Raw genomic sequence first — 26,672 nt, 5'->3', positions numbered from 1 at the left:
GAATGGTATGCAGGGAAATATCCAGATTTGCGCAAAATGTATACTTTTGTATAAACATTTTTAATACTTGGTACGAATATTATATATATAGTTATAATTATAGTTATAATTCTTTCGTTGCTTTTGTTTATGAAATACATCGCCCGTCGCCGACTTAGAATGGAATAAGATTACGATGTTTTAGGCGTCATAAATTGAAACTAAGTTTGCCAAGAGTTATTAATTTGAAAATAATCGGAATCTCGAATTATTATATTAGTCTAATCACTTTTAGTTTTATAATAATTAAATGTATGTACGTAGTTGGGTATAATATTGAAAAACAAATTACTTAAAGTATCTTTTTTATTTACACAAGTACAATGTAACAAAAGCATATATTAATCGATACAAAACATATAAGAACAAAAAATAAATACACTGGATTTATGTCTCAATTCTACCAACAATTTCGAACCATTGTTGTAACGCGTCGCTTAAGACGATAGGCAGGGTATCCAAATCTCGAAGAATAATGTAAAACGGGAATGGGAAATTGTCCATGTACGAACGAATCTCCAATAATTTTCCATTTTCAAAAACTGGCATCCTTATATCAAGTATTGAATCCTGAAAAAGAATGTAATCAGCAACTAAAAATGTTAACGAACGTAGGTTATATCTCCAAACATATGAAATGCTGTAAGCACAATATCCTATTAATATCCTACTTTGTTAAGGGGATTATCAACAATTACGAAAACGAGGAAAATGTTCAATAATTTGGCCCTTCTCACGACTGCATTCACTTTCTCTATTCCTTCAGAAAATATTCCTCTGCCATCTGATAAAATGGTCACTAATTTTGCATTATCAGAATTATTTTGAGTTGTGAACATTTCTATTATGAAATCAAGCAACTGGCCGATCATTGTTTTCTTCTGTTCAAATTTCATCTCTTGAATTAATCTGTAAGTTTAATGTTTTTAACTATTATTTACAATTAACCTTTCAAGAGCATTTGGAGAATTTCTTTAACTAAACTATTACTGTATTGTGATGACTTTTAAAACATAAAACATGTATTATCATTTCTCAACGTGAAACTTGTACGCTTTAATGAATACTTTCTGATATTCTCACCTCGCACCACATTCTTCTGTAAAGTTTTCATTGAAAGGATGAAGGATATTCACTCGTTCTCCAAAATTAAGAACGGCAAGTTGCCCAACTTCTAAATAAGTCATAGCCTTGCCAATTAGCGAAAGAGATTCAAAAGCTAATTCCTTTGAATGGCTATCAGCCATACTACTGGAATCATCAATCGCTAGAACGATTTGATAGTCTCTCTTCGATGGTTTCGTACGCCTCAACCAAATCTTATCTTTTCGAAACTCACTGGCAATGTACGGAATCACTTTCCTCATGTTTATACGTCTACCAGTTCTGTAGTCGCCTTTCAAACGGGACGTTAACGTTGGTTCTAATACTAACCGCAATTTTTCGGACAATTCTCTGGCAGCTGATTCTGTTAACGCACTTATCGAACTCCAAGCATTTGCTGCTTCAACTGACGTTGATTGATGAGACCATAGAGTAAGCAAATTTTCAATTTCAGATCTCTTTTCTACGATATTGTGTACCGATACGTCGTGAATCTCTGTCTCTGATAATTTTGTGTGAATAGTAGACTCGTTTCCACGTAAAATGCGAGTTGTTTCTACCGTTTCACCTTCAACTTCACCACCTACTTTAATCTTTTCAATATCAGTCGATCTTTCGCCTTTAGCATCTGTCGACTTCTCTTTCTTACTTTCTGGTACTTTTACAGAATGTTCTTTCTCCACTTCGCTCTTTTCTTCCTCTACTATTGGTTCATCATCCTGCATTTCTATGTCATTGTCCTCTGGTTCATCGTCCATTTGATCGTTTTCATCTAAATTCAATTCAATTAATTGGTTAATTAGTCCACAAGAAAATACTTACCGTAAAAATATAATTCTAGTTTCACAAATGCTTCTATAAAGAATCAACATTTTTCAGTATACTTTACGTTATTTTTTTCTACTTAAGTTTTCTGTCCACAAATTTAAAAAAGTTCTACAATGTGAGCCTCTGTAGCTGAAATATCTCAGATTTGTTCAAAATTAATCATAGAATGGAATATGAGAAATTGGGCAAGAACGTGATTTTCAATTTTTGCACACGACTGTCATCCAAGTTGCGACAGAGTTGAAAGTTGGCATAAAATAAGTTGTTTTGATAAGTTGTCGAATTGTTTTTCACAAATAAAATTTAATATACCTTGTAAATTCGAGGCTTGTTTCTTAACTTGTTCTTCGGTTGCACCATCAAACACAAAATCATCAAATTGCTCTGTGTTCTTAATATGCTCGTAAGTTTCAGTTTCGCCGCCACGATCAGTATTACTTTCTTCCTCGTTGTGATCGTCTAATTCCTGTTGCATTGAAATTGTTTTTAATTTTTTCGCAGACGGTTGAACTTCGTCGAGCAAACTACGATTTTCGTCACTTTGGCCTGGTTTTCTTCGTCTTTCCCTTTGTTTCGTAGAGTTTTCTTCGCCCGAAATAGGTACATTTTTTTCATTTTTAGATCCTGAATGCCCTTCGCGTTCTTCTGTTTGCGACTGGCCAGTGCCTTTAATGATATGTTAAAATATTACCTTTAAAAATTGACTGAACTACGATAAAGTGAAAAAAAAAATAATATTTCTTTTTTTTATTGAAATTGAATTAAATGATTTGAAATACTCTAATACAAACGTTATTCATGACTGAATAAATAAACTAAACGATTTACCAAAGTTAATTACATTCTTACGATTGTTTTATTTGTAATTTAAAAATAATAGAATCATTTAGATTTTTGTACCTTTATCTTTCTTCTCATCTGTGTTCATTTCTGTAGGATTAGTTTCTGAATTCTCTTCATGTGATTGACTTTCTACTGCATCTTGAGAACCATCTTTCCTAATTTCAATTTCTTGTGCAGCATCGACTTCTTTGCTACTTTTATCAAAGCTAGGTGACACTTTTTCTTCTTCCTTCTCTTTCTCCTCCTCCACATTCTGTTGTTCTGAATCACTCTGTTTGTCTTCCTCATTATCTGTATTTTTGTTCTCTTTTCTTTTGTCACTATCCTTTTTTAAACCTTCCTCTTCTTCTTCGTCTTCACTATCAGTTGAATCCTGTTGTTCCGTTTTCTCTTGAGTTTCTTCTTCTTTGGATTCCTCGGTTTCTGTTTCTTCTGGAATTTTTGACTCTTTCATTTGATCAATGTCAAAAGGATTTTCTTCGTCTCCGTTTTCCTTGTCATCTTGCATTTCATCGTCCAAATTAACATCTTCTGGAAGATCAAATGGTTCTGGTTCAATTTCTGGTTGATCTTTTCCATGATAAGGATTTATATGATTCTCATCTACTTCAGGTTCTTCGAATTCATTGATCTCTTTTTTCTCTTCTTCTTTTCTTCGACCTTCCTGTTCTGGCTCTTCATCTTTGGTTTCATTTTTATCCTCGTTGTCATATTTGATACTCAACTCTTCCTCACCAGTTTCTTGTCCACTTCCTCTCTTTTCTTTTTCATCTTCTTTGCCTTTATTGTCTGCCTCATCGTCTTCATTTTCTTCGTCATCTTTCCAAATCTCCTCGTCGAGCTCATCGGCATTTTCGTCAGTTTCGCCCATTTCTTTATCAAGATCCTTGTCTTTGTCGTTGTCTTTGTCTTCTTCGTTTTGCTCGAGGTCTTGTAAGTGGCTATCGAAATTCTCTGACATTTCAATACCACTTTCTTCTTCCTTTACGTCCTTCTCCTCGTTATTTTCTTTCTCCTCGTTTGGACATTTCGTTTCTTCCAGTTGGTCTTCTGATTCGATATTTTCGGAGACGTCTTTTTGACCCTCACCATCAGCTAATCCCACGCCTCCCTCAGATGTATCGCCCTGTTGATCGTTTTCAGAAGTATTTGTATTTTCTGGCTGACAAAAGCCATTCGTTGCTAAGTCGAGGAAGACACTTAATTGCAGGTATAAAAACTTGCAAGTTAGACGGAATGAAGCCACTTGTTCGTGTAAATAATATTGTAGGAAAAGAATGTATTGTTTCAGCAGAGGCAGATACTCTAGGAGCGACCTAAAAAAATAATACAAATTATTAAAACTATTACTTATTTAATCTATCAACTCCAGAAACTACGCAAATATTTTAAAGGGAGCCTACATTCTGTATTTTATTACTGGTTATTTTTATTTTTATTTGCCTCATTGTATTTTATAGGTAAAACTTCATTATAGGTACATATGTATACATATGTAGATACAATTACAAATAGGGTTCACTTATAGTGATCTTGAGTAATTTATTAATATAATATAATTGATAACATTTACCTGATGCAATAATTCGTAGATTTAATATCTAGTTGATAAATAGTTTGCAGTAGTTCTCCAAAGACCCGTGATATCCTGATCAGTCGTAAATCTGGAATGGTTTTTTTCAAGGATTCTATCAATCTTTCTGTCATGAGATTTTCCTCGAAATTTTCTTCAGCAGATTCTTCTTCAGGGTTAATTGTTTCTTCGTACGATTTCTGGCTGTCTTGAAGCTTCTTTTGAATGACAAGAAGAACTTGCGTGATCAAGGTGTCTAAATTTCTTCGATATCCTTCCAAGTTCCCAGATCTCTCTGATTCCTCGACCGATATATTCACTATTGCTTCGAAAGAACCGATGCTTTCATTAATCTTTTCTACCATGAAATTAAGGTTTTCAATGATGGGATGATTCACTGTAAATGTAAGACCAAGATCAATTAATTTCTGTTTCATTTCATTGATTTTCTGGTAACTTGTTCGAAGGAAGTCGACGTGTCTTTGATGAAAGATGAAAATTTGTCCTGATGTTTCAACTCTTTTTGAAATTATCATCCACGAGTTCAGCTCATCCGACAAATTTTGAATTATGTTCAGAGAGTCTTTCATCGAGGTAATCGAAGCTGCAACAACATTATCTTCATTTAAAATAGAAACTGCAGTTTCATTTAAATCGAGAAGCTTTTCTGCTTCGAGAGCCTCTGCTGGATAACTTTCCAAGAAGACAACAATTTGCTTCGTAGATATTTGTAATATTATTAACAATTCTTGGAAATTTTGCATGAGAACATGCAAATCTTTTTGTTTAGGAACGTTCAACCTCTCAAGTACTTTAGAAATGCTACATTCTGTCGTTTCTAACTTGTCACTTTCTTTTGAAACGTTTGAAGCATTCTTTGTCTTCATCGCGTCATCCATTATTAGAGTGAGATTTAACAGTTGAATTTTAAACGGAAGAAAATATTTAACGAAATTGGCGATTCTCTCCTTCTGCCGATGAGCCAGTAAAATAAGATGGGCTGAAAATCCACGGCAACGTTCAGCATTTTGGATCCCGAGGTCGCTTTTTCCAGAATTTAAGATACCATTTAAGAAATTCAATTTAATCAAAGATTCATAATAATACTTGTTACAATCAGACCATTGTTCGATCAATCCATGGTCAACTTTATCGCTAAAGCTTTTCCTAAATTCGAATCTCTGAATTTCCTGCAAATCTAACGGCGTCGATGCGAAGTTCGTGATCTCATATTCTCTATTTTTCCAAGTCAAGATTCCAATTCGGTACGAAAGTCCGAATTGACTTAATGTTTTGAAGTAATTAGCCAATGCCATTTTTTTCTGCTGGAGCATGCTCTTCAATTGCGCCTGTTGCTTGCCTTTTGTCAAAGTTTTATCGACTTCCAAATTCTTTAACCTTCCGCTCTCTTCAAGCGTGTCTTCTATAAAAATCTCGATCTCCTTTCGAATTTCAGAGTAATTGCTTTTATGAACAATGTTTTGACAAAACTCACGAGCTTTGCGAACTATCCTTTCAATTTTGTTTAACTTTCTAGATGGAAGGTCAACTAGAAAATCAGATGACACAAAATCTCTTTTATAGCTTGTCCCCAACTTTTCTGTTCTTGTTTTCAGAGTTAAATAAGCAGCAACATTTTCTTGCAATCCTTTTCGAAATTCTTTCACAAATTTGTGCAAAGTTCTACGTGCCTTCTCGGCGGTGTTCTTCACAGACCAATAGCTAATATCATTCCATCTTGTAATCTTGATCGTGTCCTTCAGTTTTCTAGCAATAGGCTCTTTCAAAGCTTTTATTTTATTTTTCACGTCGTTCAAGAATTGAGCGTAGTAGTGGTGAACGTTCCAGAATATGGCAGCCAATTCCTTTTGCTTTTTAGTCTCTCTAAAGTGACCAATATGTTGATAGAAAAGATAGATTAACTGAAGTCTTGGCTCGAATTCAATCAAAGACGATTCTGCTAAGAAGCGTTCCAAGCTTTCTGTAATTTTCCCCTTTGGAATATTATTGCTTTTATTCGAATTTCTCTGTATTTCTACGTCTCCTGTTTGTTCAGTTGCTCCTTCTTTCGAGAGTTCAGCGTTTTCCATTTCTTCAGAGTTTTCGTCAAGATGCTGATCAACCAAATCGAACAAAAAGAACCACCATCGTGAAGCCTCGGTTCTCAAATCGTCTTCAAGAATCTCCAACGAGTCCTTCCATCTTGAGATCTCGAGCTTCCTCCAATTCAGTATCTTTTTGCCAAAGAATTCAATGAACTCTGCAAGACTAACATCGTGCCGTGCATTTTCTTCCCATTGTTGAATCTTTGTCAAGAGCAATTCGACGCCCACTAAAAATTTTAACAACGACGTATCAACTTCAAAACTAAGCAGTCTATCTATAATCAATTTAATCGATTTCAAAATCGGGTTTTCCGACCATTCCATCAGAAAGCTGTCGATTCTTTCGGAAAGTCTTTCAACGAATGGTTGACATTCCTCGACTTCTACAATGTTTGGGTCTCTATAAAAATCATAAACGTCTCGTTTAACTGCCCTATTCTGAAAATTGGTTTTCTGTGCGATCAACACGTTCAAACTGCACACTAATTTCGATGACATGTTCTCTGGTAACGTTTCCATTGCGAACCCAAGCATTTCAAACCTCTGAGCCAATGGTTCGATGAAGTTAACTTCCTGGTAGATGTCAGAATTTTCCAAATTATTGTTAGAGTTTCGGCACCTATTTTTCGAACAGTCTGAAGCGCTTAAGTTCCACTGACCGCGGTCAGAATTCTTTAAAATATTCCAATGAATGTCTCGAATTTTTCTAGCATCTTTCAAAGATATTAATTCGACGAAGCGTTCCTTCTCGCTCGAAACGCTTTTTGGGACTTTTTGGAGTTCCAAAGACTTCTGCTGGAAGTTCGGAAGTATTTCTGCCAGATCTAGGAAATCCTGCTGGAAGTCTGGAAACGCTTCCTTGAAATTCGATTCGTCCTCTTCTTTTTCTGACTTAGTCCGAAAGAGACTTTGTTTTTCTTGCATTTCCTCTTCTCTCTCCACCTCTTGATCCCTCCAAAGAGCTCGAACCTTCAGGAAGATTTTGTTCAGTTCGTTCCAGAACGATTGCAAACTTGTTCCAGCGAAGGCGGTAAAATTTTCAAGCTCTTCCAGCGCTACTTTGGTCATTGCCAATACGTTCTCTCGAACGGGCATCGATTTAGACTGTGACCCCAGGAAGAAAATTATATTTTCGGAAGCACACAGTTTCACCAGGTTTAGATAATTCTCCTGGCATGAACCGATCGCTGGAAAACGCAGCAAGTTATAGCAAACGTCCGCGTTCGAACTCTGATACTGCATAGTTGATATTTGTTGCATTAAAATCGATACTCCGTGATGCAGATTCCAGATCGCGGAAATCATCGGGGTCACCAGATCAGGGAAACCGATCAGAAAGTTCTTCTCTAATTTTCCTGAAAACCTTTGCAACGATTTCTTCCAGATCGTCGCCTCGTGCAACTTTTCCCGGTTTAAATGCGGCGTTCCTGTTCTCTGCATTTCTTCGAGCACGTCGTTTAAGTGATTGGTATGTCGGAAGATTAATTCGGACGAGCCTATGTTGTCGGTGAAATTTTCAATTTCCTTTCTCAAATTCTGATAATTAGACGACGGTCTGACCGCTTGGAAATTTTCGAAATTTTTCGCTTCCGTCGACGATCTCCTCAGATGATCTTCGTTCGACAAAATTTGATTTTGAGACGCAGAAGCGTCGAGAATTCTAGTTTGCAAACTTTTAACGCGCATTAAACATTTTAATTCCGAAACGTTTTCGCCTATGTATTTTGATTTCAGAGCGACCTTTCGAACGGGATCGATAAACCCTATATCGTGGAACAGAAAGATTTGTAGGTAGCCGAGGATCAACCATCCTTTCCCCCTTTCCACAGCGTTGTCTTCGGTTTTTAATTTCTCTTCGATTTCTTGCAACGATTTCATCGGTTTCAAGAGACGGTTTTCCAAATCGTCTTGTTCCTTTTTGTTTAATTTTAACGCATAGGTGTCTACTGCTTTCGCGACAGTAGATGTGTAATAATTTATACAAAACTGCAGGAGAATCGAATCGTTTGTGGATAAATTGAATTCTTTTAAATTAAAAACCAAAGAATTTCTCCACAGTAAAGTTTGTACTGTTTTTAATAGTTTATTTTTATTTTTGTAATTACCAAAGTTTATTGTTTGTCTTTGGCTTCCAGATTTTGTTAAGAACAATTCGAAAATACGTTTACAGAGACTCGACTTATTAACAAAATTTATCTGAAAATTAAATAAACAAAAAATTAAAGAATTAGATGCCTTTCAGTTTTATAGACTTTCTTATAACTGTAAAGTTTATTTGTCTTTCTATTTATTTATTACAAATTTTTTCGCGATAAATTTGTTGGGAAACACTGGGTTAGAGTATGTGTTGTGTTTTCAGTGACTAAAGAGAACGAGTATACGGAGTGCGGAGCCAAATATCAATTAATATTTATACAATACAATCGTGTGCGTACCTCTGAATTATTAGAATCGCCTTCCATTTCATCGTCTTCGTGATATTTCACAGCAAGAGATCGGTTCGAGAATTCTTCTACCAAGGAAAGCAATTCGGGAAATAAGAGAATTCTTCTCTTGAGTGAAGTATCATCGGAGTTCAACGTCTTCATTAAACCTATTAAATGCACTGGAATGCTCGGAATCTTTTCAAATTTTTGGAAAACCCTTTCTTCGAAAATCTTCTCAAATTTCTTATTCATTGAGGAATCTTCAGGTAAGTTTTCATTGAAGTTCTCATCAATTTCTCGGAAAAAATCGTTAGAAAATTGCTCGCAAAGTTTTCTTTGGAAGCGGTACGTAAACAGTAAGAAGAAGAACTCGTAAATGGGCCATACTTCGATTTCAGATAAATTGTTATTAAATTTTACGTAACTCTCGTCCAATTCTTTGAACACTACGATCTTCGTAGATAAATCCTCCAGTTCCAGCAAATTGTCGGCCATGTTTGCATTTACACGACTATCTATAAAGTTTTGGGCACAGATGCCTATCAATTTTTCTCTTATTATTAAATTTTCCGCTAGTCCGAGCGAAACGATTTTCAATCTCGTCTTTGAACGTTCGGCCAAGTCCTCGTCGGTGATTTCACATTTTCTCAAAATCGATCTTAGTTTTTCGTGGAAAGTGATCGAATCCTCGGAGAAATGGGGCGACGGAATCGGCAAAAAATTTTTAACCTTCTTTCTAATCTTTCTGAATTTATCCGCGTTGATCGTTATGTTTAAATATTTCAGAGTAAAATATGCTAACTCGGAGTGCATTTTTACATTGCAGGAATTTATGTCCAAAAGCGCAAACAACGTCTTGAATAGCTTCACCAGCCATTTGTAGTGAACTTTCAAAGACGAAGAAATTTCTCGTATGTCGAAAAATGTCCCTCGTGACTTGTCGATCAATTCGATCGTTCCTAATTCGTAGAATCTTCGGAACCACTTTAATCCATCTCGTAACTCGACATACTCTTTGTCATTCATCGACAAATGTTCGCTGTGAAGTATATAGTCAATAGTCTTTGCAGACTGTTCGATTAATTCTACAAATTTGACTATTAGTGGTTCGTTTTTTAAGTTGCTGGAAAGTCTTCCTGAAACGAAGACTTTCGTTGTTACAAATCGTATACGTGCAAAAGATGGGGTGAAAAGTCGTGAACAGGGTATATCAAAATAACGAGAAATGTTTATACACATAACACCCTGTATAAACACGTATTCCATTACTTTGATTCTTACCTGAGCAAACAGCAGTCGAATAGTCTTTCAGACACATAACATTTTCGTTTTTCTTGATATCTTTCTGCAACTGACAATCGAGAATCACTGATTGAAAATATAAAGCAATCGCTAAATTATTGAATACTGTGGGGGGTTCAACGAAGCTGAGTGGAACATCTAAAGCAGAGCTGTTCTTAAATAAGTATTCTAAATTTCCAATTTCTTTACACAAAAATTCACCAAATTCCCTGAAATGGTCAAATCCATTCTTCGATAAAATATATGAACTCCAAGCTCGTCGAGTTTCGAGGTCGTCTATGGAAGATCGTTCGTAAAAATCAAGCAACAGAAGTTTTAAAAATTCCGTAGTATCTATTATGGGAGATTCCAAGAAAAAATCTTGCAGATCAATTTTCTCAGAATGGTTTCTGTAAATAACGATTAAAACGAATGTTCAAAAATCCACAATGGAACAAAATATCGGATTATCGTTCGTTTAACTCAAAGTCGAAATGCAGATAAACTAGATCGAGACTGCTTGAAATACTTTATGTGGATCAGTCTGTATAAATATAACACACTGAAGTTGTTCAAAGATATCGACAGTTTCATTTTAAGGCGACAATCTAGTAAATTTAGTCATTTTTCTCACCTCAACATTTCCACGGTAGTCTTCAGAAGAAATCCTTGTTGTTCGATCATTGCTAGTCGCGAATTTGTTCGTAAATCGGAACTTCTTAGAGTTATGGCGTCCAGATCGTAAGAAAACGTTTCTTTATTTTCAGAATTCTCCGATAAAATTTCATCCACCTTTCTCAACACCTCTTTTTTCGATCTCGCGTCGAACACACCACATATTTCGTGATAGGAATTTCGCAAGGACTTGTCGAAGGTAAATCCTTTCACTATTTGTTGACTGGTGAACGACGCGACTTGCAAGACTTCGCTCATTCTGGACTGATTATCGTACAAACTCTTATAAATTTTCAATAATAAATTCTGTTGATGGAGTTTCTTTATGCCGCATTTATTCAATAGCGACACCACGTCTAGAGTATTACAGTAAAGACCGTTCGGTGGTGTGGGAATACTGATTTCTACGCCTCTATTTCGCATAGCTCTGCAATCACCAACACAGGAAAATATCTACTAAAATTACTACTTACATAATCATATTCTATCATTCTAAATAAAACCCTTTTTTTAGGAAGGTAACGAACGACGAGTGGATCTCTTCCCTCAAGATCGTCTTAAGGACAATGCAGAGTATTATCAAAAAAACCTTCGTTCAAAATAAGATCTTTATGCCAATATAAATTAACAAATAAATAAATATTTTATCATTTGTAATCATTTTTGATCAGGAAATCCTCGGAAACCAGAAATCATGTCACTGAAAGCTGTTCTCCAAAAGTGCAGTTTTCAAGAGGACTTAAAGATGTTTCAAAGAATCGTCAACTTATGGCTCTCAAGGTAACGTATCTCTTGTTTAAATATTTTTTCAACAACAGCCATTTGTATCTTTACTTAATAAATCAGTATTTGTGTTGTCCGAGTTCACCCTTCATAAATCAAAACAGAATTCCGCGAAGTTCTGAAAACGTTTTTTACATTACCTGGAAATCTCCCCGTAACGAGGGTTCATGGTAAGAAATAGCCGGAAGTTCTTATGTGCTCTGATAGTGAATACGTTTCCCTCTTCGTCGACGCCTTTCTCACCTATCGTCAAAGCACCGTTCGGTTCTAACAGTCCATTCAATCTGTCCAATATTGCAGCACTGCAAAGATTTACTTGGTCCAATAGTAACCAAGTACCATTTTGTAGACACTGGAAAGAGATGTACAGGGTAGGTCAACATCAATTGTCGTCTGAAATAACTCGTAATTTATTGATTCGAGCTGTATCGCTAATGCTGATCGAAACCGACGATGAATCCGTTCAAGCAAACAATGAAACGTTGACGGTCGTTCATTTTCCTCGCACCCTGTGCTCCACCTTTAAATGTAGGTCTTCGAATCTAGGAGTGATCAAACTAATTTCGTTCGTTCAACGTCGCGAATAACAAATATCGTATAAATACGTCGTAAAAAATCGAGCGAATAGTCGCAGCGTCGTTAAGTGAAATAAAAAGACGTTTACCTTCACGAGAACACTGTCAACCCACTCGAACTTTCCACCAGCGTTCAAACATTTGTCTTTTTCCACAGCCATCGACAGGGCGGTCAGTTCTTTCTCGATTTCTTGCAATTCTGATTCGCAGGCACTCTCCAATGTTTTCATGGCCGACATCAATTGCGACAATTTCTCAGTTTTACGTAGAAACAGTTTCGTTTCCGTCACCATTGTCGTTTTCATTGATTTCTCGTTACCTGCATTCGAATGGAAAACCACGCGACTGACTATACAGATCCTCGAAGCTCAAACTTACATATTATCGCGTACAAAGACTTCACCGAACAATATTTCTTCAACGTTATTTTTTTACGCGGCATTATTAACGATTTACTTCGTGCAAATTTTTGGTGAATTTATTTAACTAACACTGGTTTGTACCTTTGGATAAATGTCGAACATTTTCTAGAAGACCGTGGAAATGAGCCACCTGATCTAAATTCTCTTTATTCAGTTTCTCCCTCAGGATTTTGATTAACAATGTTTCCGTGCGTTCCAGCAATTCTTCGAAATGACGATCGTAATCTGTCTGTAACACAAAGGCGGAGGAAACTTTCATTCGGCATTTCCTCTCGCAGAATAATTCAATTCGCGATCGAGAAATTTGTACTGCCGGTACTGAAAGTACATTTATTAAATTGTATTGTGTACGTTATAATATAAATCAAGCTTTCTTTTAAACTTTTGCCTTTATTCTACGTTGTATTATTACTATAGACAGAATCGTAGAAACCGTTTCTCCGCGGTATAGCTTTCTTTCGATATCATATTCCCCGACTAAAACTGTTTCGGAAATAACTACTACGCTGGAGAAATCGCAAAACAAAAACAAGAGGAAAAAGGCGACGAGTTCTTTTCCGAGGCGTCAGGATTATTCTTGGGAGGTCGAATCAAAGTGATTGATGTGTCTTCGTTGACCCTATCCTCCGAAGTATGGATTTTTCGGCGTCCATCTTTGCTATTGAGATTCCCTACTAGCCCACTAACATAACAGTCGTATTGCAACGATTTATGTATTAAATTAAATTCGGTTCCAAATCGTTTTCTTGCAATTTTGTAGCGCCATTAGCGCACAGCTAGCGATCGAACGAGCATGCGAAAGAAGTATCGTCGTATGGGAACTGGGTATAATTAGAATCCACGAGTCGTAAAACAGTACAAGCCCTAACTTAACCGTTCCCAAATAATCTCAAAACTATATCTAGTGAAAACTATCCCTGGCGAAACAGTTCAAACGGAACTTTTCTAAATAAAATACTGGGTATAAAAGTTCTGATGAGGACAGATAACTAAAAGTTCTTTGAAGTAAATGTTCCGAAGAGAACGGATAAATAGAAATTCTTCGAAATAATAGTTCCGATAATAACAGATAAATAGAAGTGTTAGTTCAAATAAAGTTTAGAAGATTTTCACAAATATTGATATTAGATTAAGAGCATGCGTACCTTCCACAATTTCAGTACAATTTTCGAGTATAAGAACACGTGCATGCCCCGCGGGCACATTTGTCGAGAGGGCGGTTAGATGTTAATATAATAGAAGTTTTGATTAACCAATGCAGCAAGTTTGGATATTACTCCCCTTGGAGCAATTTCAACCATATGCAAATTTCTATTAGACGTTATAATATACCGTTCGTAAGTATTAGAACACTTGACCAAAACGTTGTTAATAATATTTAGACTATCGTAACTTCCTGCAAAGAAGTTTCACAATGATCTTCCTGGGGCCATTTAAAAGGTTAAACCCTATACTTTTACATCCCTAAAGCGAACTTCCCCGAGGATATTTCTACACCGAGCAATGATTTTACTACTGTCTGGTGAATCACGGATGTTTGAGAATTACTGGCCTAGATCGTAGATTAATAATCTTTAGAGAATACGTATACTCTCGAAGGTACAATGAAAAAGCGACCAACTTATGGACATCCCGCGGCCAAGAAGAAATTGCATTCAGCTCGGTATTTCATTCTTTTTAATTTGTCTCTTCGCACCAGTAAAGTTGAAAGGCATTTTCTGTCCCCGTTCAATCTTGAAGGTCTTTTTGAATGCCGCGTCGGAAAAACGAAATAAAGAATTTGTCATTAAAAAAAAATTTAAAGGAACAGAGTTAATGTCGTTTCCATTCGAACGAACGAAAAGGTTCTCGTTAACGTTTTTACAGTTCGAATTTCATAACCATCGTGAGCGTTTCGTTTACGATTACATTCAACGTCATTAATGTTAATTTTAATTACGAAGGCATCAACATTCCCAAGGAACTAATAATAAAGTGACGATAAAATATGACTCAATTTTCAGTCTTTGAATGACTAGCGTTTAGTGATTGTCCTTCTTATTGTTATTGTTATTTTTCCTTCTTTTTGTTATCATTGCTACTATGGTATCTCGAGAAACTCTTTTAAGTAAAAATGCGTAAAACATGTCACGACGTCCACGGGCCATGAATTTATGCAACAAGAAAACATTCGTCCATTTTGGACCACGAGTTTGAAAAATATTTGACCCTTAAGGGGTTAAAACGTAACGGGTGGTCCTAAACACCTACGATTTATCAGAAACGGGGTATAAAATAGACCGAGCAAGCAATGCATTTTTCTGTCCGCGGTTTGCGGAATCCCAGGATCCCATTACCATTTTAGTGTCGCATCAATTTAAAACACAAAACCAGTGATTTACAAACACCCGTGTCAGAGCGATGATTTGAAGACCGTCTCTCGTGAACGTATTGCAAGATGGATTACGGTAACATGACAGGTCATTCGTGCTTAAATCTTGCTGTCGGTTCGAGTCTATTTAACGCAACACAGACATCAATCGATCGTAAATAAGATTATAAAAGGAATGCTTTAATGGTTTTTAAGAACACTTGTTGCTGAAACTCGCCCATTCGTCATACATGTATGCACATGCATTAGCGATGGCGTGCACGATTTAATAAAGGCACATAATATAATAATAACAACGTGTTCTATATTACCGAAAGAATTTTATTCTATACTCGAGCATAGAACGCACAAATATAAAATACGTATAATATAAAATTCCTTGGCCTCTCTACGAGAGATATTAAATTCGTATCGCTTCTATTTTGCAGAATACAAATTTTCATCGCGGAGTCAGTTTTGCACTGGTTTTCAATCAACTGTTGAGTGTTTGCAGACTCTTTGGTCGACGAGAGCCTTCGACTTCAATAACGATTCGAACGTGCACCGGACATTCGAGATACTAAATTTTTAATATTTTTACGTTCTACTACGTCACCGTTGCTGCAATTTATAACAATTTAGTAGACAAACGACGGAACGGTTTCGCATACGAGTGTACAAAATGCGGTAGATTACGTCTTTGTAGTGTTCATTTTATTTCAATTCGAGGTTCCATGACTCTTATTGGGAAACCCAATATTATTAGAGAGTCAGACCACTAAGGATAATCCGAGGCGTCAGAATTTATCCCGTAGGATGAGTCTGATGGTTCGAGCCCCTGAGTGCCACTAGACGGACCTTGCGAAACAACACCGAGAACACGCTCGAAATACGCGCGCGCGCGCCGATCCAGTTGAAGGGAGAGAGAATCCTTGGGTATCAGGGGCTCCATCCACTTGGAACTCAGTGCTCTCTCGTATCCCGTGCCGAGAGAATCGAAAAATCTTGAAATCGCGACCGTACCCCGCTTCTACCAGCCCTATCAATCCCCGTCCTCATCACTTTTCCGTTTTTCGTCCTTTGCTATCCCCTGCAACAGAGACGCCTTCGAGCGACAGAGAAACGTGGCGTCGGCTGCGTCGGCGGTGGCGGTGGACAGAGGGTGGTGACAGTTCTTATTGTAAATATGGTGAATTTTGACGGAGACACACCCCCGAGGAAGACGTGACACACGGGGATGAAAGGACGGCCAATTATTAGCTCGGCTGGATTTAAGTCCCGGAGGAAGGGACGCGCTTTCAGGGAGGACAGGGTGAGGACACCTTACGAGGTAGTTGATCTTCCAACGGAATATCTGGGTTAATGCTTTATTAGGTATTATTACGCCGCGGCGCCGTTTGATCAAGTGGAACAATCAAATTTTTCTATTTAGGATAACGCTGTATTCCGGAACAAGCGTTTCTTTAATTATCTTTATTAAATTAGAATTAGCGAAATGTGACGATGCTTAGGGATTACTTGAAAAATACCTCGAAAGATATTTCTAATATTTTCTCGATAGGGAATGTTTAATGAAGATAATTAAAACACATGCTCGCGTGAGACCGTTTTTCCAAATTGGATCTACTTCAAAAGCAGACATCTACAAAATAAAACTGTCCGGTATGAATGAAAGTTAGTGGCTTCGTTAACGATTTTTTATCGATAAAGCGTTTAGTGTCGGTCCCTTTTTACGGGACTTCGTTTGACGATTTGTAGGAGTATAGGAGTTCGTGTCTAAATGAATTGTACTCCAAAAATATGAAATATTTTGTCGAATGCGATTTATTTATAACAGATAGTTAATTTAACTTTAAACTATATTTGATTTCTGGCGAAAGAGGTAATGTCGGTAAATTTCATTTACATTGGTACGATTACGGCAACGACGACGGATAAAATTTTCCATTCGTTAATAGAATTATCGACATCTTCGTACTTTAGATCGGCGTTCTGAGTGACGCAGCACGTCGACGAAGTCTTCCCTATTTCTAATTTCGTTCGTACATCGCGTTCAACTTTAGAATTGTAATAAACAAAGACTTGTCGAAAAAAAACGAATCGAAGTGTAATTTTACATCAGACTAAAAAAGCTGAGGTCACAGTGGTAAAAACATTTTCAGAATTTTCGACACGCCCGAGTAAATTAGATGACTTTTAATTTCCGTTTTCACGTTGCATGGAAATCGTTATCGAGAGAAACTACCGTGAAAGAAAATGGGACATTCAATAGCAATTAATTAAAAGAAATCGTATTATACGGCCATTTTGAAATAGCCGCGGAATTAATTAATCGAAATTAGGAAACCCTGTTACACACAATTAAATTATTTCCTCGAAATTATCCATATAATTTTCAATTTCCTCTCTATGCAAAAGTGTGTCATGAACTCTACCATCAATTGAATCAACAGACCACTTCAGAGTAATTAACCTTTAAGTAGAACTTAAAAGACCACGTAAATCTCTGCCATAATTAACCTCCAATTAATAAGCATGTGCTTTCGAAGCTATCGCAACTTCGTTTCGATACTATTTTAACGATACCCCTTTCTTGCCCTCTTTTGGTCAGTCCCCGCGACTTTTACTCTTCCACTTAACGATAATCGTTATATCCAATTAATTAATTACTTTTAATTTTTTTTTAAAGCTACTACGTCCGCACTGTAACCAATCGGCCCCGAATTTCTGGTGCCTGAATAGTTTAGGACGATTACGACTCCCAGGATTTGCGCCGTCTACTTTGAAAAATATTTCTTCCGTCTAACTCCGCTCAACGTGTTCGTTTCCGATTTCGGATGGTTCGAACAGTCTCGCAATTTTAAACGTCTCGCAGTCACCGAACGTAAAACGCAATTTTGGTACAAACTCTGAGCCGTTGCTCTCAAAGCGAAACAGACTCTTTTGTCGCAAAACGCACAGAATCTGCGCGAAGCGCAACGAGAGGCAGGCATAGAACATAAAGGCGCGAAAGGGAAGCGCTTCTTTTTTTTTTCTCCCGCGAAGAATAATTTCAACTCGGAAGTGGAGCTTTCGTCGGCAACGATGCACCCAGTCGCAACGGAGGCTCTTCGCTCTGGCTTTTCCGGTTTCCGGCTGTACGGGGGACGGTTTACTATAGTCGTTTTCAACTATTTCGACCCGACTAAGGCACTCCTATTGTATCTACTCCTGTTAGGCCACAAGCACGGTGGAAGCAGGTTACCCGCTTTCCGGTAACCAGCGTCGACCCGATCGAGCCACGGTTAACGGCGCAAGAATAATCCTGCTTACCGGTAACCAACGCCAACCGGCGACGATAAGCTTCGTTTGTTTTCAAATGTACTACGAGCCAGCTGTGCTCTATAATATACGAGAGTTGATCGACAACTACAGCCTCCGATACCACAAAATATGCTTCAGATTAGAGGGATTAACCATCGACGTTTGACGTATACGTATTAGATGAAAAAATTAATTCTCGACCTTTCTATGATAATTTCGATCTATTTATTTGAAGCATCGAAATAATAACTAGCATCTATGGAAAGTTCATGCGAAAAACCGCGACCGTTTAAAGTCATTGTTTGCCGATCCCAACGAATCTGTCTTTCGAATCCAACTAATTTCGTTACGGCGAGCCGGCAGCAATTTGATCTCCGTTCCGGATTTCGCGGAGCGAAGATTGCCGCGACTGCGCGTTCACCGATACTGTTTCATAAGATTCGGATTTACTGGGATCCACCGGGACGTAAATTGCGCGCGAATAACGCGATAAATCACAGTCGTCGCGGAGGAGGGGGCGGAATCGCAACCGTTACACGGTAATTCTCGTTTTCAAACGACAATCTTAACGTTGTATCGAACCCACCGTGTTACTTTCCCCGCCAGCTTATGTTTATTCGTCGCGAAGCGGGCCCGATTACTGTAATTTCCCGCTTAAACCCTCTTGGAAAGCCGAAACATCGACTCCGCGGCCCTTGCCAAAAACACCTCGAGCCGATTATAATCCAGGCTATCCTTTATCAGTCTTAATCTAACGAAATAAAATTTTCTTTTTATATAGAACGCGTAAAAAGTGGAGATTTTTATTACGATGGCTCGCGAAACGAAATTTGTAGAGAAACTTGATTCATGGAAGGGTTAATTCGGGTTGCGAAACCCGGTGTTTCGCATCTCTCGTCGAAGACCGCAAACGCGGTAAGTGTATACAAGTATAATAACTTTTGATAAGACTATATAAGCTCCTTCGATTGCTTCTACTCCAATTCCCCCCTATTATCGTACATAGTTTGCGCTCTACTCTAATTCCCAAACAATTTAGAGCGTAACAATAACAGGTGTGACAATCGCCTCTAGATATGAATGTGTAATGCGCACGAAATTGCGCGGAATTACTATTTGCATCTGTTATCGGATTACAGTTGGGATTAATTCAAGCATTAATATAATTGCTCGTGGTAATTATGTCTTGAATATTCTCTGAGCCGCGCGATTGAAGCGAACAAGAGCGCCGTGATTCAAGGCTGGTCCAATATCCGTAACTATTAATCCCGTAAAAAATTATATCGACGCTGTTCCCGCCAAAGAATTATTCAACAGACACCTTTTGGTCGAAATAGTGTCGAAACGAGGACACTTGATTCTTAAACAAAATTCTTAATGACTGCTAGATTTCTACGGCTTGTACAAAGTTATAAATATTTGCAGATAAGGGGAAGCACGAGGAAGACTGTTAAATTAGACTAAGTTTCACTGCGCCGGAGGAATTAACCGTGGGTAAATTAAAACGAGCGTCGTCAGATTAAATGAGAAAAATGAAGTTCCAACCGCGTCGCATACAAAATGGACGAGACGAGTTTCAATCCGGGAACACCCCGATTTTCCACGGGTCGCGTATAAAACGATAAACCGTGAATCATTTCGCACGAAAGTATTTATTGGCGGAACGTTTGTAAAATTTATTTCAATCAACGACAGCTACGATCCGGAACGATGAAAAATTGCGTACGTTCGCGACACGTTGCTTAATTGTGCAATTTATTGGGCGGGCAGAGAAGGTTGCAGATGATATAATATTTAGGGAATCGGGGACACACTGTTTTTCCCAGGAGTGAAATAAAGAAAAACGACAACGAATGCACGATGAACGCTCGTTCCTCGTTCCCCCGGCTGTTACAACGGCGTTGTTAGTTAATAAAAGAACCGCAGTCACCGCCTTGCAGGAACTCAAAGCGCACGCGATATAAATATTTCTATTTGCGTTTTCACTCCCTCTCGTTGTTTAGCGGGAAAGTTAAATACCGCTTGGTTCCGCGTTAAATATTCCTTTACTAACGGAAGTAGCTTGTTTAACCTTCTGCGCTCCATGAACTTTTATTAATACAAATAACAAGCATTATAAATGCAATTCTGTTTCTTTTGTAAATTCAATTACGGTAAATTAATTTAGTTATAGTACGTGTTATGTCTTTCAAAAGCTTGCAAAAAATATGACGAATTTTTAGAATGTCAAGTTGTAATTGTATTTCGAGTACTTTCTATACAGAAATGCTTTGTAAATATGTACATTTTAATATAAACTCTGACGTCTAGGAAAATAAGTCTTTAATCTTCGGCTAATTGCGACATTGTTTCGGCAGAACTGCTTGTAAACGAAATGTTTTCCCGATAGAGGTTCAGCGACTACGAAAACATTCGCAAGAATAAACAAACGCCTGAGGGCACACCGGTGCATTTCGAAAAGTTACTTCTATCGGTGCGAGACCTAGAACCGCTATGTCTGTAGATTGGGAGGAGCAGGTCAGACGTTCTAAAAGCTTGTATTGAAGCCCGAGGCGGTCCGTTGCCACATTTTCTTTGAGGAACAGTTTCGCAAGGCTCTAAGTCTAGCTCAGTTTATGGCGAGAATTATGGAAATAGAGAAATTCCTTCATCCTCGAAACCAGATCGAATAGAAACAACGATTGTATAGCCTCTTGCCATTCTTTTGTGCCTTTGAAGTTGCGCTTACACGTTTCGATAAGCTTTGTGTATTAAAATATGGTCCCTTTACGGTCCTGCAAAGGTAAAACACACTCATACACTAATTTATAGTAAAAGTTTCCACAAAATTAAGTGTTAGGGGGAAGGTACGCTTGTTTCGCTGGCTGCCTCATTCTTTGACAGACTCTATTCTTGTGCCCTCGAAAGAGCAATTGCGGAAAGTGGAAGAAACTCGCGAAGACTAGTGTTTTTAGTGGAGTTACAAAATGATACCGACAAGTTCTCGTTTATCTTCCGTGGGAACGAACAGTTTCGAATTCTTGTTGAACCTCCCTTACTCTGCCTCAGTCATTCTCTTCTCACCCTCTCGCGTCTTGCCATAGGAATGATCTTTTCTGCTACAGGGTATGTATAAGCCGGACGGAAAACTTTTCGTTCCGCGAAAGTAAACTATGAATTTAAGAGCAAGTTAAAAATGGAAATGGAAAATAAATTTTCGTACGCTTCATTCATTTAAAGTTGGTGCAATTATATGTAAAGTAGTTTTGGCCTTTAAATTCCATATTTACGGACACAGAACACGTAAATTTTATTTCTTAGCAATTTATGTTGAATTTGATTAACGTAACTGTGAAATTATCTATAAACAATTCCGCCTAATTGAGAGCATAGAATGTCGTAGTAAAATTGTTTGGACGATTTGACTATGGCGTGTATTGCCACAATAACTCATAATTTCTATTACTACATAATTTCACGACCGACAGAATATATCAATCTTTGAAAGTTCCACGGTCCCTCGAGTCTTGATAGCTTTCAGAAATCGAATTTCGCTTCCGGTTTACTTTCGAGACAAGTATCCCCTGCCACCAAACTTTTCGTCGGGTCAGAATGTTCTATTACCATACAAAGCGACGATTGCAAAAAACATTTGTCGACGTCTGGAACATTTGCGTTCCCATCTCTCAATTTATGTATCGAGCAAAATATTGTTTAATCGTTTCACCAAGCGACAATTTTAGCTAATATAGTTCACGGGCGTTAAAAGAAATTAAAATTCAGTAGATAGGCGCCAATAATTAAATAATTCGGATACTATTGCAACTGAGAAAAGCACGGAAATTATAAAGTGTTATATGCAACGGAGTGAAAAGAACGAGAGAAAATCGATTATATTCTTTTGAAAGGCTTTGAAAGGACCTTAAAAGCAGGAAGATATCGGATCCCCTTGGAAAGCGCTAACAGAGGAATTCAAGACGGTCGCTTACAGACCAATTTTTTCTGTTCTTTGTGAAAAAAAGTCATGAACAAAGTGTTACTTGTCCTTTTCCCATCGCGGCGAGTTGTTCACGAAGAAGGAAAACACGAAATAGCGGTTCGCTGTGCGATACTGACTTTGGTTACGAGATAATTGCGAATAAAAAGGTACTTTATCCTCGATTCGAACTTTCAATTTTATATTTAGATTCCGATCGTTTCGATGACGAAGTACACGCATGATGAATTGGAATGTGGGGAAATATTTTCCCAAGAAATGTACCGACCCCTCCAAACGAACCGCGAGTAGCTCGAGAAAAAGAGTTACGGTTCCCCCGTAAATTAAACCGCCCGTAATTCGTAACTTTCGAAGTGTCCACTACTTTGTTACCGCATTTTTATCTTCCGTCAGTACATACGTACGCTCTAAATGTCAACATTTACGATATACGAATGAAAAAGAAAATTTTCGATAATCGTCGCTTATCGTATCGGAATAACGAGACTGCTGGATCGAGTGTTATTATTATTGTACGCGGAAAGATCACTCTCGGAATACGCGTATAAATAAATTAAGCATCATTAACTATTTCATCGGTTTCATCGACGCGTCAGCGTGTTATCATTTCAACCAAATTATTTACGGCGACACTGTTGTCCCGTTTCGATAAGCTCATCATTATCGACATCGTCAATCGATTAACGCTCGATTGGCTCCTCTTTAATTGAAAACCGTCGTTCTTTGTTCGGATACGTGTATACTTCTATTCAACATGAGCACTCTTGTTTCGTGCATGGTAAACATGTTCTCAATCTACATGTAGTATCGCTAAATAATTCATGAACCACGCCAATTTACTTTAATACAGTTTCCCTTGAAAAGGGAGTTCTGTTGACGCGTCAAGTTACAGCCAATTTTGATTCGATACCGTATAGAATCTGTAGTAGTAATAATAATACCAATATACAGTAGTATAGTTCGGGACAGAAAAAAATTTTAACAAACATACGGAACATACGAGCAGATGAAAATTGAAAAGGAAGCCTGTATTAACAAATCAGCATAAAAATATTCTCGTATCTACTTAATAGGGTGTCCAATCTTTTCATCTCTGAGCGTAGCTGTGTTTTAATTAATTTAGCGAGAAACTGAAAGGAAAGGCTACATCCGAATACACGGTTTCCTCGAAATTCTAAAGCGTGTATTTGATGACGTTGGCACAATTTGTATAATTAGCAGAGAATGTAGTTTTCCGCGCGGAGCAAGGTATTTTGCAGACACCCGATGAGGAAAGCGGTTTATGGATCCTTGGGGGAGGTGAGGAAGTTGTCCAATCTTGGTTTTGATGTTTTGTTTCCTGAGAGTTCCGCTGATGCGGTGGTCCGTAGTACCTTCGATGCAGAGAAAAACAAGGGGTTTTCTACCCTCGGCCGTGTTTCTGTCCTTCCGTTCAAATTTTTTCGCAAATAAAACTTTCCTCGATTACTCTAGAAACGTGCAGTTTTCCTTGCAAAGATTGCGTCTAATATGTATTAAATTATTTTTAACTTTTTACTCTTTTTTTCCCCAGACAAATTTCTAAATGCTCGTCAAATTTGTTCGTTTCTTTCGTCGATTAAGTTTCTCTTTTAAATATTGAATCTATTCGGGATAGACGTTATGTTAAATTCTTGATCGTCGAAACGCGAACGGTTTGCTGTGCAACGAGCGCACAGGAGATGATTGAAATCTTCCTCCGTTTGTTCTTCCTATTCGATGCAAATCCGACTGTACCATCGAACACGATGCTTTGCCCGCCTGTAGTTAATTCTTCAATAGTTTGATTTAATCTTCGTTCTTTAAGTTATCCGCGTTGAGTCCAACGGGCTATCCGCTTCATCCGGCAATAAAAGAATAAAATCTCTTTTCCTACGGTTCTTAAGCCCCCTCCAGAGTGGATACTTGTGTTTACGTCTTCGACCATTGCTTTCATACAATTTCTCCTACTTAGCCTCGTTGAAGCGTTGTTTATAAGTCGCTGGGAACATTGATACCTTCCTTTCGTGTTCCTTTTATCCGATTCGGCCACTCTAAAAATTTATTTCCATCGTTTTCGATGGAATAATATATACGTTCGCGATGCGATGAAGAAATTCGTGTCGGGTTAAAGGAACTCACGATTAAATTATAAACAATTACGCGGCTTGGTGCCTTCTGAACTTAAATGCCGAGCGACCGTTAAAAGGAGGGCGTGGCGAGTTGAGGAAAGTTCATTGTCTATTTCGGTGTGCTAATTCGCGGGGCTTGAGCCGTTTTTAAAATTTTAAAGAGTGCCCGAATTTCGCCGGACAAGTACCATTTTAAACCTTCGCTTCGCTCGCCGCGGAGTTCCTTCTTCCTTTCCGCCCCTATCTCATAATTTTCACGATAAAAACCACCCATTGAATTTCTTCTCCGCGGCACACTCGAAACGACCGCGATGGGGGGAAAAGCTTTCTCGTTTTTGCAACTCGATTGCCTGGGTTTCTTGTTTCAAGTAATTTCGTACGCCCGCGATTTAGGCGTGCAACGCTTTAACTAATCGACGTTACCTTTGTTAAAAGAATCCGGATTATCCATCGATCGATTTTGTCCAAAATCTAATTAGATTCTTAGGGGACGTACCCAGGTACGAACGTGAAAAGAAAATACCTCTTTATTAGCGAAAATGTGACGAGGTCGAAGCACGAGTATAAAAAGGAAATTCTCGACATGTTTGGAATTTCCGCGAGCATACATCGTCATTTAGTAGCTATGCAAAAGTGACCTGGTATGCGACAGTGTATAAAAACAACTACTATGAGACCGCTAGGTATACATTTCGACGAGAATTCTGTTGGATGACCTGGTTAGTGTCGCCCCTAAACCGCTCTTTAAAAAACTTTTCGCTTTTCAAAGTTTCTTCTGAAATTGCAAGACAGCTGTGGAGCACGTGTTGCCCGGATAGAAGCAAAGCTAGCAACGAAAACGAGGTTTCGCCCTCTTCATAATCAGCACGCGTCTCCGACACTCCGGTTTTATAAAGCCACCCTGACGTTAACGAACGAAAACTATAACAGAACCACACTGCGATCAGCAATCATCGTTTTCTTAAAACACGGAATAGAGTGGATTTAGTCGTATATAAATGCCCGAAGCGTGATCGCGTTTTTAACTCTTTCCCGTAATAGTTTTAGGCATGGCTATGCCATTGATCGGAATTATTTTAGTTCGCACATCGGATGACGCACGCTCGATGAATTATTGCTCGGAAAATCCATAAATTCTTGCTTAAACGTGTTTATTTCGTCCACGTAGTTTATCCTGTATTTTTTATGGCGCCCGTGTCTCTTATTTCCTCTTGGATATTTTTCGAAACAGTTCCCGATATAAAGTTCTGATTCTCGGGAATCAAACATCCTGTGTCTCGCCTTTCATCTGTTTTTCTACTAGAACACACACCGGGGCGCACTTTACTTTGCACAGACACGAGGTAAAATTCTCCGGGCAAAAAGGTAAAAGATAAACCGTTTAATCGTGGCTCGTTAGAGAAAACGACAAACTTCAATTACGGAATGAAGTGTTTCGCAACAGATAAAACTGTAGCCGATCGAACGAACGTCAGTAAAGAATCGTTTCGCGTTCGATATTATTGATTATCTATTATTCGAATAAAATTTTGTCCGTCTCTGATCGGGGCGGGAATATCCCGGTAAAGCGAGCGTAACGGCGAAAGTGGCTTGCCGGGAATATCCCCGGATTTGGACGGGGCAGAATTAAAGTGTGTTAGCGGAGTGTTAAAAATGAAAAATCTTAACGAGTTCGCCATGGGCGTCGTACGTACATTGCCGGCAAAAAATTTGTAATCGATCGTTTCTACCAATATTCGACGACTATAAAAATTAATATTTTTAAACCGTACTTCAATATCCTCACCAATGTTTACGCCAAATAAACAGACTCGATACGCTTTTATTCCGCTAAAAGCAACGTTTCTCTGCACCGCTATCTATCTCTCGAAGGAAAAAAAAGGAACCGGATCGCTGTTATCCGCGTAAGACACGCGGAAGCGCAGTCCGGGAGGACCTAGGGAATTTTCGCGTCTTCGCCTGGGTTGTAAAAGATGTAGCCGGTGCATCGGAAAATAGGCCCGTAGAGGAAGGATCGAAGGTGGAAAATTCGCGATAGGTATGTACAGTCTGTGTACGAGAGGCGTTTCTTTTATGCATGAGCGCGCGAGCGTTCCAAAGCTCCTTCGGCCCGAATGTACTTGCGAATGAATAAAAAAAGTTGATGAGATTGTTCTTCCTGCACGTGATCGAACTCGATGTTTCCGCGTCGAAGAATTTCACGTCGTTTCCAGTTAAGGAATGCGCGAATATAATTGTTGAAACAGGTGAATCGGCGGCG

The 26,672-nt window shown here is 38.2% G+C and overlaps 1 protein-coding gene across 1 annotated transcript in view; it reads right to left on the bottom strand.

Annotated features, from left to right (window-relative positions):
• Positions 1-426: 426 nt before the first annotated feature.
• LOC122401236 (midasin) overlaps positions 427-26,672 on the bottom strand; it is a 49,649-nt gene continuing 23,403 nt past the window's right edge. The window contains exons 11-22 of the mRNA XM_043403236.1: positions 12,736-12,883; positions 12,322-12,551; positions 11,798-12,009; positions 10,834-11,301; positions 10,200-10,609; positions 8,928-10,054; positions 4,388-8,688; positions 2,872-4,130; positions 2,284-2,637; positions 1,123-1,915; positions 711-948; positions 427-609 (exon numbers count right to left, since the gene is read on the bottom strand). Of these exons, the coding sequence (XP_043259171.1) occupies positions 427-609; positions 711-948; positions 1,123-1,915; positions 2,284-2,637; positions 2,872-4,130; positions 4,388-8,688; positions 8,928-10,054; positions 10,200-10,609; positions 10,834-11,301; positions 11,798-12,009; positions 12,322-12,551; positions 12,736-12,883 (9,723 nt within the window). The remainder of the gene's footprint in view (positions 610-710; positions 949-1,122; positions 1,916-2,283; positions 2,638-2,871; positions 4,131-4,387; positions 8,689-8,927; positions 10,055-10,199; positions 10,610-10,833; positions 11,302-11,797; positions 12,010-12,321; positions 12,552-12,735; positions 12,884-26,672) is intronic.

Source organism: Colletes gigas, unplaced genomic scaffold (genome assembly GCF_013123115.1).
Source record: "Colletes gigas isolate AHSC1104 unplaced genomic scaffold, ASM1312311v1 Colletes_gigas_Sc00023, whole genome shotgun sequence".
NCBI classification, from domain to species: domain Eukaryota; kingdom Metazoa; phylum Arthropoda; class Insecta; order Hymenoptera; family Colletidae; genus Colletes; species Colletes gigas.
Note: the sequence above shows the minus strand (reverse complement) of the source record. Positions and strands in the feature narration are given on the sequence as shown.